Source organism: Piliocolobus tephrosceles, chromosome 2, assembly GCF_002776525.5.
Source record: "Piliocolobus tephrosceles isolate RC106 chromosome 2, ASM277652v3, whole genome shotgun sequence".
Lineage (NCBI taxonomy): Eukaryota > Metazoa > Chordata > Mammalia > Primates > Cercopithecidae > Piliocolobus > Piliocolobus tephrosceles.
In genome coordinates this window covers 38153921-38172441 of record NC_045435.1, presented here as the reverse complement: position 1 = coordinate 38172441, position 18521 = coordinate 38153921, and the positions used below count along the sequence as shown (strand labels likewise).

Here is an 18521-nt window from a genome sequence, read left to right as displayed (position 1 = left end):
GACTGCAAAAATTATTTTCTTCCAGAAATCTGTCCCAAACTAGTTTTGGGTGGGAAAAATAAAGTATCGAATTTTATTTCTGGTTAGCCTTTTTTTTTTTAAATTTAAATTAAATTTTTTTTTTTTTTTTAGGAATGAGAGTCTTGCTATGTTGCTCAGACTGGTCTTGAACTGAACTCCTCGCCTCAAGCCATCCTCCCACCTCAGCCTCCTGAGTCACTGGGATTACAAGCATGAGCCATTGACCTCAGCTCTGTTTAACCTTTAAAATGGAGGAAGGAAGAACTCCAGGTCTAGCTGGCTTGGCTCCAGATTATTTCCACGGACAGCAGAGGTGAGTTTACTCCAGTGAGGAGGTCTCATTTTATCACCAGACTTTCTGCAGGAGACCATCTGTGCTGCTTCCATTTTCAGAGCTCTCCAAAGTCTACTGCCTCCACTCAACTGGGAGTGTTCTGCAAAGGTCACTGAGGGCCTCTGGACTGACATTTTCAGTCATTCTCTTACTTCGCCTTTCTGCAGAATTTGACCTGTGACTACACTCTGCTTTGTGAAATGTTTCTACTCTTAATTTAAGTGATGTAATCCTGTTTTGGTTTCTTTCCCTCCTCCCTGATGCACTTATTTACAGCTTCTTTCTCTGGCTGTATGCACTCTCACCAAGTGTATTAGTTTGCTGGGGCTGTGGTAACAAAGTACCACAAACTGCGGTGGCTTAAACAACAAAAATTTATTTTTTTTTCTGGAAGCTAGGAGTCCAAACTTAAGGTATCCACAGGGTTGGTTCTTTCTGAGGGTTGTGAGGAAAGAATCTGCTGCAAGCCTTTCTCCCTGGCTTATATGTGGATGGCCGTCTTCTTGTGTCTTCACACCGCTTTTCCACTGTGTGTTTCCCCTTCTTACAATAAGCACAATTGTCTTGGATTAGGACCCACCCTAATGACCTCATTTAAATGTTATTATCTTTGTAAAGACCCTATCTCCAAATATGACCAAATCCTGAGGTCCTGGGAGTTAGGACTTCAACATATGAACTTTGAGGGAGCCACAGTTCAACGCTTAGCATGTAGTCACTACAGTTACCTTTTATGTCACATCTCATGTGCTCAACACTGAAGCTTGGTAAATATGCTCTTTCCATGGATGCATTCTCCTCTTTCTTGCATCCATCTCCCCACTTGATTTCTTTCTTTCTTTTTTTGAGACGGAGTCTCACTCTGTCACCCAGGCTGGAGTGCAGTGGTGCTATCTCAGCTCACTGCAACCTCTGCCTCCCGGGTTCAAGCTATTCTCGTGCCTCAGTCTCCCAAGTAGCTGAGACTACAGGCCCACTTGATTTCTATGACACCACTTTTCTCCTGGGCTGCTCCAGTCTCTCTAGCCTCTCCTCAGTATCTGTTGTAGATTCTTCTTCCTCATCTCCCTCCTTAAATGTCGAGGTTTTCCAGGTTATCTCCTTGGCTTCCTCTCAATTCAGTCCTCCATCCTCTCTGCTACTGAATTGACCCACAATGAGAATTTCAACTATCAACTGTACTTATGCAGAAGACTCTTAATGTGCCTTCCAGGCCATTCTTCTTTCTCGAACTTGCACCTGAATATCTACTTGTCTACTTGGCCATCTCCATCCAGCTGCTCCACAGGCACCTCAAACTCAACATGTTAAAGAAGGAATTCACCATCTGTCCTTTCTCTCTGCCTGGCGCAAACTCACTCTGCTTCCTATACCTTCCATTTTGTGAAGGATGCCACTATGCACCTAGATCTCTCTTCCCCTCCCAGTGTCTACATCTGTCAAAAACCAAATTCTATCAATTCTGGTGCTTAAATATCTCTTAAATGCATGCTCTCCTCTCTGATTCCACCATAACTGCCCTGGTTTCATGCTCTCACCATTTCTCCTTGGCTTATTCCAATAGTCTCCTAAATGATCGCCTTGTCACTCCAAATCAGTTCTCATTCTTCTGCCAGGGGATTTTTTTTAAAGTAAATTTTATAATGTCTCTATTTACGATTCTTCAAACTTAGGCTGTTCCTTTAGGATGATCATAGCTGGATGCCTGGACTCTGGGCTCCTTGTTCTGACCCCACCCAGTTTCATTCTCTATTATTACTCCCCATTAGGCATCTTCTCAAAGCTATACTTAAAATTCCCCCATGCATCGAAACCCCATTTGTCTATTTAATTACCCAGGCCTTGAGACTTCAAACCATATTAACCTCCCATGAGTGTCTCTGGGTCATCTGCTCTCTCTTATAGTAGCTCTTTGCTCCAGGCTTCATTCCCCCTCCTAACTTGACTCTCAGTTTCCTTAACTTTACCTGGCTTTCTACCATTTGGCTTCCCACTGTGATCAGTCACTCCCTGGAGGCTGGCCTTGTCCTTGGATACTGCTTGTTTCAGATCAGCTCCTGCATCCCAAAAGTACAACCTGGGGTTGTCCTGCCAGGCTCAGAGGATACTGAACATTTCTGCTGGAAAAAACCTTCCTCCATTCTGTTCCTAGTAATGCCATTAAGTGGTTGTATAATCTTGGACAAATCACTTTTCCTCTGTTTCTTAATCCAAACAGTAATAGTAATAAAAACTACTAACAATTCCTGAGTACTTAGCAGGACAAAGTTCTAAGCACTTTATATGGATTATCTCATTAAAATCTCACAACTACTTTATGACATATTACCATACTCCCATTTTACAGACAAGAAACTCAGAATTACAATGGTTAAGCAACTTGTCCAAAATCACATAGCTAGGAAGTTGGGGAACTGGTATTCAAACCCCAGCAGCCTGGCTTCAACGTGTGGCCACTTAGCCACAGCATTGTCTTCCCTCTCAATATGCAACTCACCCTAGAGAGTCATGCAAACACTTCTGTAAAATAAGGGAAGAGTACTCCGGCCTGTTCTAAATATAAAATTCTATCAGAACATTGCTTTCAAGATCTAATGAGTTATGGGTAGAGTGGGTGTATTTTGAAGAGGATTCAAGAGATGACAAAAGATAAATGCAAAGGGCTAAAGCCCCAACTATGGAATCTCGCAACTTATAAATTATCACACACCACTAGATGGTTGCTTCTCTGAGAAAAAACAGCTATTTTTTTTTATCTTAAATATTTAGCTTTATTTTTCTGCCTGCAGATGGGATTCAAGTTCAAAATCACACAGAAGAAAATACAAACCACCTATATTTCTGATTAATATTGTTTGTATACATCACTGTTCGTTCTGCATTTTTCCCCTTTAACTAAACATATTATGAATTGCTCTACAATGGAATTTTAAATAATTACATGGTATTCCATTATGGATGTTCCATAAACAATCAATCACTTGTTTTTAAACATGTAAGTTGTTTCTAAGATTTTCCTTATTAGAAAAAATAGCAAGAAAAATATCCATCACTAAAACTTTACAAACATGTATTATTATATCTTAGAATTAATTCCTAAAAGGTGAATTTCTTGGTTAAAGGGCACATACATTTTAAAAGCTTTTGATATGTATCACTAGATTATTATCCAGAAAGATGATATCACCAGTAGTGGGCAACTAGGGTATAAATAATCCTCCCTTCTTAGCAAGATGGAGGATTCTTGCTTGCTTGCTTTTTAAAATTTAATATTTATCTCTTTCATAGAGAAAAAAAAGATACTTCACTGTTGTTTTAATTTGCGTTTACTTCACCTCTTATGAGAGTAAACATTGTTTAATGGCCATTATTGGTTCATGACCGATCTTCAGGCACTCTCAAACAAAAGGAATCTTAACAAGTTCGATACAGACAGTAGCCTGTGATTCTTTAGACCTCTGCAGACAGTGCTGGCATAATTAAGTAGTAACCCCTCTATGGTACCATAAAAATTATAAATTCTGACATTCTTTTTTTCTTCATATGAGTATAACATTTCAAAATTCCATTGGAGCAAAAGGAGTCTTTACTTGAAAATTAAATTTTAATCTTCTGAAATAAAAGCAACAAAGCTTTTTCTCAAACCAGTAAGCACTGGGTAGATGAAAGTTACTTGGAGTTTCAAAGAACAGTAATTATAAGTACCTAGTGACAGCTAGGCGCGGTGGCTCACGCCTGTAATCCCAGCACTTTGAGAGGCTGAGGCGGGCAGATCACTAGGTCAAGAGATTGAGACCATCCTGGCCAACATGGTGAAACCCCTTCTCTACTAAAAATACAAAAATCAGCCTGGCGTGGTGGCGCATGCCTGTAGTCCCAGCTACTCACGAGACTGAGGAAGGAGAATCGCTTGAATCCTAGAGGCGGAGGTTGCAGTGAGCTAAGATTGAGCCACTGCACTCAAGCTTGGCGACAGAGCGAGACTCTGTCTGAAAAATAAATAATTAAAAGTAGATAAATAAATCAATACGAAGTGACTGGCGCCAGCTGCCACCATCCAAGAGAAGGGCGAGTGTGACTCCTTCCAGGAAGTTTCCACAGCACGGAGAAACCTTCTGGCGCACAGTGAAGCGAGCAGGAAAGATTTTAGCTCTATGCTTTATGAATAGTGTGAACTTGGGCAAGTTATTTAGCCTCTTTAAGCCACAGTTACCTCATCTGTCAAAAAGAACGATGATATCTTTCCAAAAGTCATTGTGAATAATAAAATTCAGTGAAGTGACACTAGTAAAGTACACAGCACATCATGCATGTTCAATACATGGTAGCTAATTTAATCACTCTACATCCTTCCACTACCCAACCCTGCCCAGAATCTCCCATGTCCTGACTATGACATATTAACTGAGTTTTGCATTTTCTCCTTATACCTCTTTTTTCTCTTTCTTTTTCTTGATCTCTCACCCTCTACCTTCTCTATCTCATTCCTCCACCCTCAGACCAAACTGACCCTGGTAGACAAAAAACATATTCCCTGTTATTTGTCATTCTTATGAAGATATTTTAAAAATTCCTGATTCTTCAATTAAAATCAATGATTGTAACATTCAGTATTTGAATAACAAATTTACAAAACCAAAATTAGGCACCTAAAAGATATATATATATAAAACTACTACCAATAAACTGCTTTGGGCATTGCAAATAATTCTCACCTTCATGTGACAAAGATCTTTTGTAGAAAAAGTAAAGGCTTCTCCGCTTAGGAACTAAGTGGAGGACACACAACAAAGCCCCATCTTCAACCTCAGCCTTTCACTGCAGTCTCAACTCATAACTTGTCTGCCAAGAATAAGAATTATTACTCACCACTGGGGATCCATTTTGTCTGCTTCTGCTGTGGCCTAATATCTGGAAATGACCCCACTCGTCCGTGTGTCTGTGGTAGTCCCTGTTACAGCAGCAGAGAAGCAAAGCTTTCACCCTGTGGAAGCCTTCCTCGGCAATGACTGTGTACCTACCCAGCTAACTTTCTTTAAGAGAAGCTGTTCCTCTTTTTTCTACAGATTTTGACCACACTTGAGGAAGAAATTTAACCCTTTCCTTGCAGTTTAAATTCGTTGATGTAGGTCTACATCTATTAAAAAATATATAATTCAGTGGCTTGAGCTCCAGACATGACGTTAAGATGAGCCTAACTAAAAAAAAAAAAACTCCCCTCTTGAAATTCCCTCAAAAAGCCTAGAAAATAAAATAATTAGAAAGAGAAAACAAATCTCCACAGCTACAAAATAGAATAATCTACAGATGTTGGTAAGATAATAAAAAGTGATTTATTATGGATGTGGATTGGGAGTGAGTAGCCACCCACCCCTGCCAATTTCCACAACCAAGGTATGGAGAGTTTCACTGAGCTGGGGTGGGGGTGGGAGGTGGAGAGATGTTCTGTGAGGACTGCATAACCAAGGAGAGCAAACAGAAACTACTGCTTTTATTATTTCATTCCTACTATAGCCAAGGATTAAATTGATGAAAGCGAATATTCTGAAACAGAAGTCTGAAAAAAAAGACAGCATTATAAAATTAATAGATGTCCCTAAGAGACAAACATAAAATGAATCAAGCAGAAACTATACTAGAAGATATTTCCTCATATGAATTAAAATGGGCATCATCTAGGAACTCAAACTGTTTAGTATATCAAAGCAAAAGTTATGAAAATCGAATCTCATCCAGGCAAATCATTGTGAACATTTTAAATTCCAAAGGCCAAGCAAGAAACAAAATGAAAACATAGGATGACTACAGAGAAACAAAAACCAACTTGGCATCTTATTCAACCCTAAATGGCAAAAAATAGCAGAACAATATCTGCGGAATTTTGAGTTAGCATTATCTGCCTACACAAGATGCCAGTTAAGTGTGAACTCAATAGAATATGTCACCAAGCAGGCAAGACAACAACTGCAATAGAAATACCATCACCAAGACAGCCTTTCTAAATAAATTATTTAAGGATATATTCCAGAATAATAAATGAATTAAAATAGAAAGGCTTAAAATGGAGAAGCCATGGCTGAAAACACCAGTGCTGAGCCTTAAAGCAAGTTAAACATGGAGAAATAAGATGAAATAATTGTGAATTAGTTTAGACCAAAATGGTAAATAAGAAAAAATTATTAGAAGTAGATAACATATATTATTTTAAGGAAGTTTAAAAATAGCAGATGACATCACTGCTAACTAGAGAAAGGAAGCAAAATCAACACATTACTAATCTTCAAATAAGAAGATAGAACAATTATTATTTTATCGACTTTGATAATTTCATCTGGATTTGAGAATTTTAAAAAATGAAGATAGCAATAATATAAAATAAATTATCTTCAAAATTATTGCAGAGCAGGAATGCAAATAAAATAGTATTTATAACTACATGACATATCAGAAATAAGATAAAAACATCCATGTAAACCTCATTTGTTATACATAATAAATATTAAAGGTAAGGAATGTCATTTTTCAGTTTCTTAGTATCAGTGTACACACTCAACTTTCCATTTCTTGGTATCAATGCATACACTCAAATTTTTATATAAGATAGCATAAGCATTTTCTCCTGCTATTATAAACTTTTTTAGTAGTCATTAAATAGTACATTAATATACATCAAGTATACACTGTGAAAGCTGACTGCAATGGCACATATCTGTAACCCTGGCCACTCAGGAAGCTGAGGTGGGAAGATTGCTTGAGCCCAGGAGTTTGAGACCATCCTGGGCAACGTAATGAGACCTTGTCTCATACACACAAAAAAGGTATACATTGTAGAAAAATTATCTTTCTAATATCAGACAATTTTAGCTGTTAGTATTTTTATATTACAATTTTCTAATTAATATATTTAGTATATATATTTAGGAGTTTTTAGTATTTATTAGTTATCCATTGCCATATAACAAATTATCTCAAAATTTATTTCCTTAAAACAATAAATGTTTAGGGATTGGTATCCAGAATATATTATTTAAAAACCTCCTGCAACTTTGCAGAAGAAACAACAAACAATTAAAAAGTAGGCAAAAGAGTTGAACAGACATTTCTTCAAAGAAGATATACAAATGGCCAATACTCACATGAAAAGATGCTCAAAACCACTAGTCATTAAGGAAATGCAAATCAAAACCACAGTGAACGTCAGCAAGATGGAAGAATAAGAAACCCCAGCCTGTGCTCCCTCCCACAGAGACACTAATTTAACAATAATACACAGACCAATTCCTTTTGTAAGAAATCCAGAAGCTGGCTAAGAGGCTACATCACACCAGGTGAGCAAAAAAAAAAAAAAAACAGCTGCACTGAAGCTAGTAAGACAATTCATGGTATACCCTCACCATAGTCTGTCCTCTTGGCACAGTGCCACATGGTTAGGAGGAAATTCCCAGTTCTTGGCTTCTCCCTGAAGAAGAAATGAGAAGCCTGGACCATACATCCAAAGCTCTGACTTTTTGGCCGGGCACAGTGGCTCATGCCTGTAATCCCAGCACTTTGGGAGGCCGAGGCAGGCAGATCACTTGACGTCAGGATCATTTGAGACCCGCCTGGCCAACATGGTGAAACCCCAACTCTACTAAAAATACAAAAATTAGCCAGGCGTGCTGGCACCTGCCTGTAATCCCAGCTACTTGGGAGGCCGAGGCAGGAGAATTGCTTGAACCCGGGAGGCAGATGTTGCAGTGAACTGAGATTGCGCCATCGTACTCCAGCCTAGGTGAAGAAGCGAGACTCCATCTCAAAAAAAAAAAAAAAAAAAAAAAACAACAACCAAAAACAAAGTTCTGACTTTCTTGGGGGCTGCCTGAGGGACTAGCCTCTGTCTCACTTGTCTTAGAGAGTTAATAGAACCCACCATACTCTAGATGCCTGGGAGACACTGAGAACAAAAAAATACTGGGTGATATATTGCTGTCCTAGAGGGTTCTTGCCACAGCAAATACAGACTGATAAGAGTTAAGTGGCCTATCCCTAGGGGACATGGAAAAAAGTGAAGCATACAACCAATATTCCTGCTTTTTGGGGAAATGGGGAAATGCCCATAGGATTGGTTTCTTTCTTGCCTGTCTTGAATCACTGGCATACTCTAGATGCCTGGGACCCCATGGAAAGAAACCAAAGAGCTGAACAGCATGGTGCTATTTCAGAGGACCTGTGGCACAGCAGAGGCCAATACAGCTCAGTGCCCTCTTCTTCAGGAGGGCAAGAGAAGAATAGAACATGTATCCAGAATTCTGGCTTTTCAGGGGGCTGACAAAGGGACTGGTTTCCATGTAGCCCCACTTAAGGCAGAGAAGGTCTAACATACTCTGGAAGAGTAGGGGCTGCCAAGAACAAAAAAAGAGCTGGACAATGTGCTGCTACTTTGGAGGACACACACTATAGAAGATAGACAACAGAGGGAGCAAGGCATTATGAGCTCGTAAAAGCGAGAAAATCTCTCTAATTAGGAATCTATGTGCACAAGTCCAGAGAAAACGTGTCCACAGAAAATGTTTGAGAGGTCCCCAAAATCTTTAGCCAGGAGAAAGATTATGAAGGTCTTTCGCAGTACCAAGCCCGCTGGTAAAGACTGGAAGAAGTGGCTGGTTTTGTTTGTTTGTTTGTTTTGTTTTGTTTTGTTTTGAGACGGAGTCTTGCTCTGTTGCCCAAACTGGAGTGCAGTGGCCGGATCTCAGGTCACTGCAAGCTCTGCCTCCCGGATTTACGCCATTCTCCTGCCTCAGCCTCCCGAGTAGCTGGGACTACAGGCGCCCGCCACCTCGCCCGGCTAGTTTTTTGTAATTTTTTTTTTTGGTAGAGACGGGGTTTCACCGGGTTAGCCAGGATGGTCTCGATCTGCTGACCTCGTGATCCGCCCGTCTTGGCCTCCCAAAGTGCTGGATTACAGGCTTGAGCCACCGCGCCCGGCCTGTTTTGTTTTTTTAATATGCAGATGCCAACACAAGGTTCTAAGAAATACGAAGAAACAGGAGAAATGGTCAAGTCAAAGAAACAAAATAAATCTCCAGAAACTGATCCTAGAGAAACAGAGGTATATGAATTATCTGACAAAAAAATTCTAAATCACTGTCATATTGATGCTCAGTGAGTTCAGGAAAGTGACACATGAACCAATGAGAAGTTAAATCCAGATAGAAAATATTAAAAGGAACCAAACAGAAATTTTGGAACTGAAGAATGCAATTTTAACTGAACTAAGAAATTCACTAGAGGGGTTCAACTGCAGACTTGATCAAGCAGAAGAAATAATCAGCAATCAATTACAAGTCATTTGAAATTGTACAGAGGAGCAAAAAGGAACAACAAAAATAACAACAAAGAAAATAAGTAAAGAAAGCCTGAGAGACTTATTGGACACCATCAAACGGACCAATATATGTGTTATAGCAGTCTAAGAAAGAGAAGGGTTGGAGAGTTCATTTAAAGAAATAATGGCTGAAAACTTCTCAAATCTGAGGGAAAAAATGGACTATAGATCCAAGAAGCCCAACAGGCCTAAATAAGATGAACCCAAACAAATCCACACTGAAGCACATTATAATCAAATTGTCGAAAGTCAAAAAGAGAATTTTGAAAGCAGCAAGAGAAAAGCAGTTCATTACATACAAGGACACTCCTGTAAGATTAGCAATGAATTTCTTAGCTGAAACTTTGAAGGACAAAAGGGAATGGGATGGTGTATTAAAAACGCTGAAAGAAAAGAACTAACCAACCAAGAATATTCTCTCTGGCAAAACTGACCTTCGGAAATGAGAAATAAAGACTTTCCTAAACAAACAAAAGCAGAATAAGATAATCACTAGAGTTGCCTTTCAGGAAATGCTAAAGAGAGTCCTTCAAGTTGAAATGGAAATATACTAAACAGCAATACGAAAACATGAAAGTATGAGAACACTTGGACACAGGAAAGGGAACATCACACACCAGGGCCTGCTGTGGGGTGGGGGAGGGGGGAAGGATAGCATTCGGAGACATACCTAATGTAAATGATGAGTTAATGGGTGCAGCACACCAACATGACACATGTATACATATGTAACAAACCTGCACTTTGTGCACATGTACCCTAGAACATAAAGTATAATAAAAATAAAAAAATTAAAAAACATGAAAGTATAAAGCTAACTGGTAAAGATAGAAATAGGTACAGAATACTGTAATAGTTAACAGTATTGTGTAAATCACTTAATTCTGGTATAAAAGTTAAAAAACAAAAGCATAGAAGTAATTATAATTGTAAAAATATATTAATGGCTGTACATTATTAAAAATATAATTTATGACATCAATAACAGTGTGTGTGTGGGGGGAAGTAAAAGCAAAGTTTTTATATGAAACTGAATTTAAGTTTTATCAGCTTTGAAAAAAAAGATAGTTATATCTGTAAGTTGTTTTATGTAAGTCCCACGATGAGCACAAAGAAAATACCTATGGAATTTTCACAAAAGAAAGTTAGAAGGGTATAAAATCATGTCACTATAAAAAAATCAATGAAACACAAAGGAAGACAGCAAGAGATAAAAAGAGCAACAAGATAGCTACAGCATACACACAAAAAATTTAAAATGTCGATAGAAAACCCCTTTTCTATCAATAATTTCTTTTAATATAAATGGACTAAGCTGCCCAAAGGACATAGCACAGTTGAAGGAGTTTTAAAAAAATAAGATCCAACTATGCACGGTCTGCAAGATTCACTTTAGATTTAAGAACACACATAGGCTGAAAGTATAAGGATGGAAAAATATTCCATGCAAATGATAACCAAAAGAGGGCAGGAGGAGTAGCCATACCTACAAAAGATAAAATAGACTTTATCTTAGTCTATTTGTGCAACTATAGTAGAATATCTGAAATTGGGTAATTTATAAATAACAGAAATTGATTTCTTACAGCTATGGAGATTGGGAAGTCAAAAGTGCTGGCATTTGAGTCTTGTGAAGGCTTTCTTGCTGTATCCTCACATGGTGGAAGAAGGACAAAAAGAGATGAATTGCTGTGTCCTCACACGGTGGAGCAGTAGAAGAGCAAAAAGGACCTAAGCTAGTTCTCTCTAGGCATTTGATGAGGCTATAATCCATCCATGAAAGCAGATATTTCATTATTTAATCACGTCCCAAGAGGCTCCACCACTTAAAACCATCACAATGGGGATTAAGTTTCAACACATGAATTTTGGGGGACTTTTAGACCATAACAGAATTTAAATCAAAACTTGTCAAAAGAAACAAAGAAAGACATCATATAATGATAAAAGGTTCAGTTCACCAGAAAAATGTAACAATGATAAATTTATATGCACCAACGTCAGAACACCTAAATATATGCAGCAAACATTGACAGAACTGAAGGGAGAAATAGACAGCAACATTATAATAATAGAGGATTTTAATACCCTACTTCCAATAAAGGTTAGAACATCCAGACAAAAGATCAATTAGTTAACAAGGGGCTTGATCAACACCATAGACCAAATGGACCTGATAAACATACACAGAACATTCTACCTAATAGCAGAATTCACATTTTTTCCAAGAGCACATGGTACATTTTTTTTTAGTAGATCACATGCTGGGTCACACAACAAGTCCTATCACATTTAAGATTGAAATCATACCAAGTATCTTTTCCAGTCACAATGGAATGAAACCAGAAATCAATATCAGAAGGAAAATTAGAAAATTCACAAATATGTGGAAATGCAACAACATACTCTTGAACAAGTGTATCAAAGAATGAATCAAAAGGGAAATTAGAAAATATCTTGAAACAAAGAAAATAGAAACACAACATACCAAACTTTATGGAATGCAAATAGAGGGAAGTTGATAACAATAAACATATTAAAAATATCTCAAATAAAAAATCTAACTCTACATATTGGAGAACTATAAAAAGAAGAACAAGTTAAACCCAAAGTTAACAGAGAAAGGAAATAATGATTAAAGTATAATGGTGGCATATGCCTGTAATCCCAGCACTTTGGGAGCCCAAGGTGGGAGGATCAGCCTGGGCAACATAGCAAGACCCTGTCTCTATACAAAAAAAAAAAAAAAAAAAAAAAAAAAGGAAGAGTCAGATAAAAAACGAAATAGGAGACTTGCAACTGATGCCACAGAAATTAAAAAATATTGTAAGAGACTGCTGTGAACAATTATGTGCTAACAAATTGGATAACCCAAAAGAAATGGACACATTCCTAGAAACAGAACCTACCAAAGCTGAATCATAAAGAAATAGACAATCTGAACAGACCTATAACCAGTAATCAGATTGAATCATCAATCAAAAACTTCCCATTAAAGAAAAGCCCAAGACCAGATGGCTTCACTGGTGAATTCTATCAAACATTTAAAGAAGAATTAACATTAATCCTTCTCAAAATTTTCCAAAAATTTGAAGAGGAGGGAGCACTTCCAAACTCATTTTACAAGGCCAGTGTTAACCTAACAGCAAAGCCAGAAAAAGACACTACAAGAAAAGAAAACTACAGGCCAATATCCCTGATGCAAAAATCTTCAACAAAATACTAGCAAACCAAATTCTATAGTACATTTAAAAGATTATGCTCTATGACCAAATGGGATTTATCCCTGGAATGCAAAGATGGTTCAACATATGAAAATCAATATGGTATATCATTAAAATCATATAGTCATCTTGATAGACACAGAAAAATTATTTGGTAAAATTCAACACTCTTTCATTATGAAACCCTCAACAAACTAGGAAGAGAAGGAAAGAAGGAATTTACCTCAGCATAATAAAGGGGATATGTGAAAATCCCACTGACAGCATCACACTTAATGGTGAAAAACAGAAAGCTTTTCCTTGATGAGGAACAAGGTAAGTGTGCCTACTTCATCACTTCTATTCAACACAGTGCTGGATGCCCTAGCCAAGCAACTGGGTAAGAAAAAGAAATAAAGGGCATTCAAATTGGAAAGGAAGAAGTAACATTATCTGTGTTCACAGATGATGTGATCTTATATATAGAAAACTCTAAAGATTCCACCAGAAAAAAAATGTTAGATCTAATAAACAAATTCAGTAAAGTTGGAAGATACAAAATCAACACAGAAAAGTCAGTTGCTTTTCTATACACTAACAATGAACAATCTGCAAAGGACATTAAGAAAACAATTCAATTTATAATAGCACCAAAAATTCTTAAAAACTTAGGAATATACTTAAACAAAAAGGTAAAAGACCTATATGCTGAAAGTGAAAGAAATTAAGAAGACAAAGATAAATGGAAAGATAGCCGTCTTAGTCTGTTTTGTGCTGCTCTAACAGACTACCTGACACTGGGTAATTTATAAACAATAGAAATTTATTACTCGTGGTTTCACATGCTGGGCAGTCTAATAACAAGTTGTCAGCATCTTTCAAGGGGCTTCTTGCTGCGTCATCTCATGGCAGAAGGCAGAAGGGCAAGACAGGGCGACAGTGAGAGAGAACAAAAAGGAACCTAATTCACTTTTATAACAAATTTATGGCAGTGATAACAAACCCACTCCTGTGATAATGACATTAATCCATTCATGAGGGAGGGAGTCCTCATAACCTAAAATTATCCCATTAGGCCCCATCTCCCAACACTGTTACATTGGTAATTAAGTTTCCAACACTTGCTTTTCGGGGGATACATTCAAAGCACAGCATTTGCTATCTGCATATCTTCTTTGGTAAGGTGTCTGTTAAGGTTTTTGGCCCATTTTAAATCAGTTGTTCATTTTCCTATTGCTGAGTTTTAGGAGTTCTTTATATATTTTGGATAACAGTTTTTTAAAAATTAAATATGGCTTTTTGCAAATATTTTCTTCCAGTCTGTGTCTTGTCTTTTCATACTCTTGATGGTGTCTTTCACAAAGCAGATTTTTAATTTTAATAACATATAACTCATCAATTCTTTCTTTCATGCATTGTGCCTTTGGTGTTGTACCTACACAGTCATGAATAGACCCAAGGTCATCTATATTTTCCTTTATGTCATCTTCTAGTATTGTAGTTTTTCATTTTAAATTTAGGCCTATGACCCATTTTGAGCTAATTCTTGTGTGTGTGTGTAGATTCTTTTTTTTTTTTTTTTTGCATCTGGATTTCCAGTTGTTCTAGCATTATTTGTTGAAAATGGTATCTTCTTCATTGTATGCCATTTGCTACTTTGTCAAATACCAGTTGACTGTATTTTTGTAGGTCTATTTCTGGGCTCTCTATTCTGTTCCATTGATCTATAAACTATTCTTTTGCTAATACCACATTGTCTTGACTACTGTAGTTTTATAATAAGTCTTGAAGTTAGGTGTATCAGTACTCCAAGTTTGCTATTTTTCTTCAATTTTCTGAGATTTTTTAAATATTTTCTTTTCCAAACATGTTTGCCTTAAGACATTTTTGAAATTCAGATATTTTATATATTTTGTAGTGAAAATATGGATTTTTTAATGCAACTTCTTCCAACCCCTTTTAATCTGACAAAACCCATTTCCCAACTTGAAATAAAACTTTTCTATTTTATCTTTTTTTGGTTTCCAAGATTGCAGTTTTACATGTAACTTTATGTAAAACTGACTTTACTAAGTTGGTGAGGTGAGAATGTAAATAAATCCTTTCCCTAATTTTAAGCCAATTGTTTCCTTATTATTTGTTTAATTCTGGTTTACTCCTCCACTGATTTGTGATGTTTTCTTAGTAATATAGTAAAATCTTTCATGTATGTGAAATAATATACAGTTTGGGGACAATTATGTATCATACTCTTAATTAACACAGATTTACAGTATCTTATAATAATTTTAGTATCTATTAGGGCTATCTCTTATTAATTTATTTTCAAAATCTTCAAAAGTCATAGTAATTATCCTTTCTATTTACATTCTGAAGTAAATTTATTATATTTTAAAAAGTAGTCCCTCTTTAACCGAGTCTTTTAAGAACTTGTCAGTAAATTTTTACAATTGTGCTATTATCATTTATTTTATTTTTACCCATGTTATAAACACATAATGCATTGTTATAATTTTGCTTTAAACAATCAATTATCTTTTAGCACATTGAAATATAAGTAATAATAAATTTTATCTTACCCTCATTTATTCTATTTTAAAATCTCTTCATTTCTTCATGTATATTCTAGTTTCTAACCCATATTATACATCATATTTCATCTGCCTGAAAAACTTCTTTTCTTTTAAAATTTCTTGTGGTGTATGTCTGCTGGTAATGAATTTTACCGGTATTTGTCTGAAAAAGTCTTTATTTCTGCATTGCTTCTGAAAAATATTTTTGCAGCATAAAGAATATCAGGTCAACAGTTTTCTTTCTTATAGCACTTTAAATATGTCCCTTTACTGTCTTTTTGCTTGCATGGTTTCTGGAAGAAAATGTCTGCTATAATTCTTATTCTTGTTTTTCTATGTTTAATATCTTTTTTACTCTGGCTACTTTCAAAATTTTCTTCTTTGGTTTTTAGTGGTTGGAATCTAACATGCCTAGAAGTGAGTTTTTTGCTTTTAGTTTTTGGTATTTATACTTCATGGTGTTCGCTGAGCTTCTGAGAACTGTGGTTGGAGGTATGCCATTAATTTTAGCAAATTTTTGGTTATTATTTCTTCAGATATTTCTTATATCTTATATTCTGTCTCTCTGATCCTCTTAAATTTCAATACATTTATGTTATATCACTTGGTGTTTTCCTCCAGCTCTTAGTGATTCTGTGTTTTATTTTTCATTCTTTTTCCTCTCTGCATATCAGTTTGTGTAATTTCTGTTAACCTATTTTCAGGTTCTCTTACCTTTTAAAATTGTTTCAAAATTTTATTTTTTAATTGACAAATAATAATTGTACACATAGGGTACAATATTTTGCTATGCATAATGTATGGTGATCAGAAGTTCACTTTCTATTGCTCTGGTCTGACAGGCTGGTTTAAGGCATTGTTTATTTCTGTCCATGCATTTTTTTATGTCTAGCATTTCTATTGATTCTGTCTTATAGTTTTTGTCTTTCTGCTGAAATTATCCATCTGAGCTTGCATGCTATTCACCTTTTCCAATAGGTCCTTTAATATATTAATTATAGCTATTTTAAATTCCATGTCAGTTAATTCCAACATCTTTGTCATATCTGTATCTGATTCTGATGATTCCTTTGTCTCTTCAAATTTTGTTATTTCTCGCCATTTTGTGTGCCTTTTAGTTTTTGTGTTACAAGCTGGATGTGCTGTATAAGATAGTAAATACTGATATAAATATACTCTACGCTGCAGATAAACATGGCTTTCCTTCTGCAAGGCCCTTAGTAGTATGGGGATTTACATTAATTTAGTGTGGAGTTTAGTTGGATTTGAAATTTGTTGTTAGTATCATTGACTTCAGTGCACTATAGGCTTCAAATTTCTTCAGTAATACCTATGCTAGGCTATGGGCTATTTGCCAGAGTGTTTCTCTAAATATCTGCTCCCCACTTGGCTTTGTGTTTCCCTGCTTCGTTTTGGATCTTCCCTTCATACTGCTCCACAGAATGAATTTGTCTCTTGCGACTCTCTGAGCTATATTCTGTTCTTATTTTACGTGGCTTATTAGAGTGGTTATGATGGTAGGGGACAGTTCTCTGATGTTCTGATCAGGTTTTGTAGTAGTCCATTTTCACATTGCTATAAAGAACTACCTGAGACTGGGTAATTTTTGAAGAAAAGAGGCGTAATTGATTCACAGTTCCACAGGCTGTACAAAAGCATGGCTGGCAGGCCTCAGGAAACTTACACTCATGGTAGAAGGTGAAGGGGGAGCAAGCACGTCCTACCATGATGGAATGGGGGAGAGAGAGAGAGAGAGATAGAGGCAGAGAGAGAGAGAGAGAGATAGAGGTAGAGAGAGAGAGAGAGAGAGAGAGAGAGAGAGAGAGAAAGAAAGTACCACATACTTTTAAGCCATCATATATCGTGAGAACTCACTCACTATCATGAAAACAACAAGGAGGAAATATTCCCCCATGATCTAGTCACCTCCCATCAGGCCTCTCCTCCAATTCAACATGAGATTTGGGTGGGGACACAAATCCAAACCATACCATTTTGCCCTTGTCCCCTCCAAAATCTCATGTTCTTCTCACATTGCAAAATACAATTATCCCTTCTCAGCAGCCCCTTAGTCTTAATGCATTTCAGCATTAACTCAAAAGTCCACAGTCCAGAGTCTCATCGGAGACGAGGCAAGTCCTTTCTGTCTATGAGCCTGTAAAATCAAAAGTAAGTTAGTGACTTCCAAGATACAATAGGGGTACAGACCTTGGGTAAATGCTCCCACTCGAAATGGGAGAAATTGGCCAAAACAAAGGGGCTACAGGCCCCATGAAAGTCTGAAACCCAGCAGGGCAATCATTAAATCTTAAATCTCCAAAATAATCTCCTTTGATTCAGTGTCTCACACCCACAGCACACTGATGCAAGGGGTGGTCTCCCATAGTCTTGGGTGGCTCTGCCCCAGTGGCTCTTCAGGGTACTGCCCCTTTGGTTACTTTCATAGGCTGGTGTTGAGTGCCTGAGGTTTTTCCAGGTGCACAGTGTGAGCTGTTGGTTGAACTACCATTCTGGGATCTGGAGAATGATGGTTCTCTTTTCACAGTTCCACAAGGCAGTGCCCCAGTGGGGACTTTGTGTGGGGGCTCTAACCCCACATTTCCCCTCTGCACTGCCCTAATAGAGATTCTCCATGAGGGCTCCACCCTTTCACCAGACTTCTGCCTGAATATCCAGGTATTTCCATACATCCTCTGAAATCTAGGCAGAAGTTTTGAAACCACAACTCTTGCCTTCTGCACACCTGCTGGCTTAACACCATGTGGAAGCCACCAAGGCTTGCACCCTCTGAAGGCATGGCCTGAGCTGTACCTTGGCCCGTTTTAGCCATGGCTGGAGCTGGAGCAGCTGGGATGCAGGGCGCCATATCTTGAGGCTGCACAGAGCAGTTGGGCCCTGGGCCTGGCCCATGAAACCATTTTTCCCTCCTAGGTCTCTGAGCCTGTGATGGGAGTGGCTGCTATGAAAGTCTCTGAAATGCCCTAGAGACATTTTCCCCATTGTGTTGGTTATTAACATTCAGCTCC

At 37.3% G+C, this 18521-nt stretch overlaps 1 protein-coding gene and 1 long non-coding RNA gene across 4 annotated transcripts in view; one reads left to right on the top strand and one right to left on the bottom strand.

Annotated features, from left to right (window-relative positions):
- CD86 (CD86 molecule) overlaps positions 1-5395 on the bottom strand; it is a 63834-nt gene extending 58439 nt beyond the window's left edge. Inside the window, exon 1 of one of the 3 annotated variants that reach the window (XM_023214594.2) lies at positions 5225-5395. In XM_023214594.2, coding sequence (XP_023070362.1) covers positions 5225-5238 — 14 coding nt within the window. In that variant the 5' untranslated portion in view covers positions 5239-5395. The remainder of the gene's footprint in view (positions 1-5224) is intronic. The other 2 variants (XM_023214578.1, XM_023214629.3) reach the window with 2 other exon arrangements.
- Positions 1-12408, top strand: part of LOC113225204 — a 28769-nt gene extending 16361 nt beyond the window's left edge. Inside the window, exons 2-3 of the long non-coding RNA XR_003309854.2 lie at positions 133-334; positions 11308-12408. This is a non-coding gene — a long non-coding RNA (uncharacterized LOC113225204). The remainder of the gene's footprint in view (positions 1-132; positions 335-11307) is intronic.
- Positions 12409-18521: the final 6113 nt, after the last annotated feature.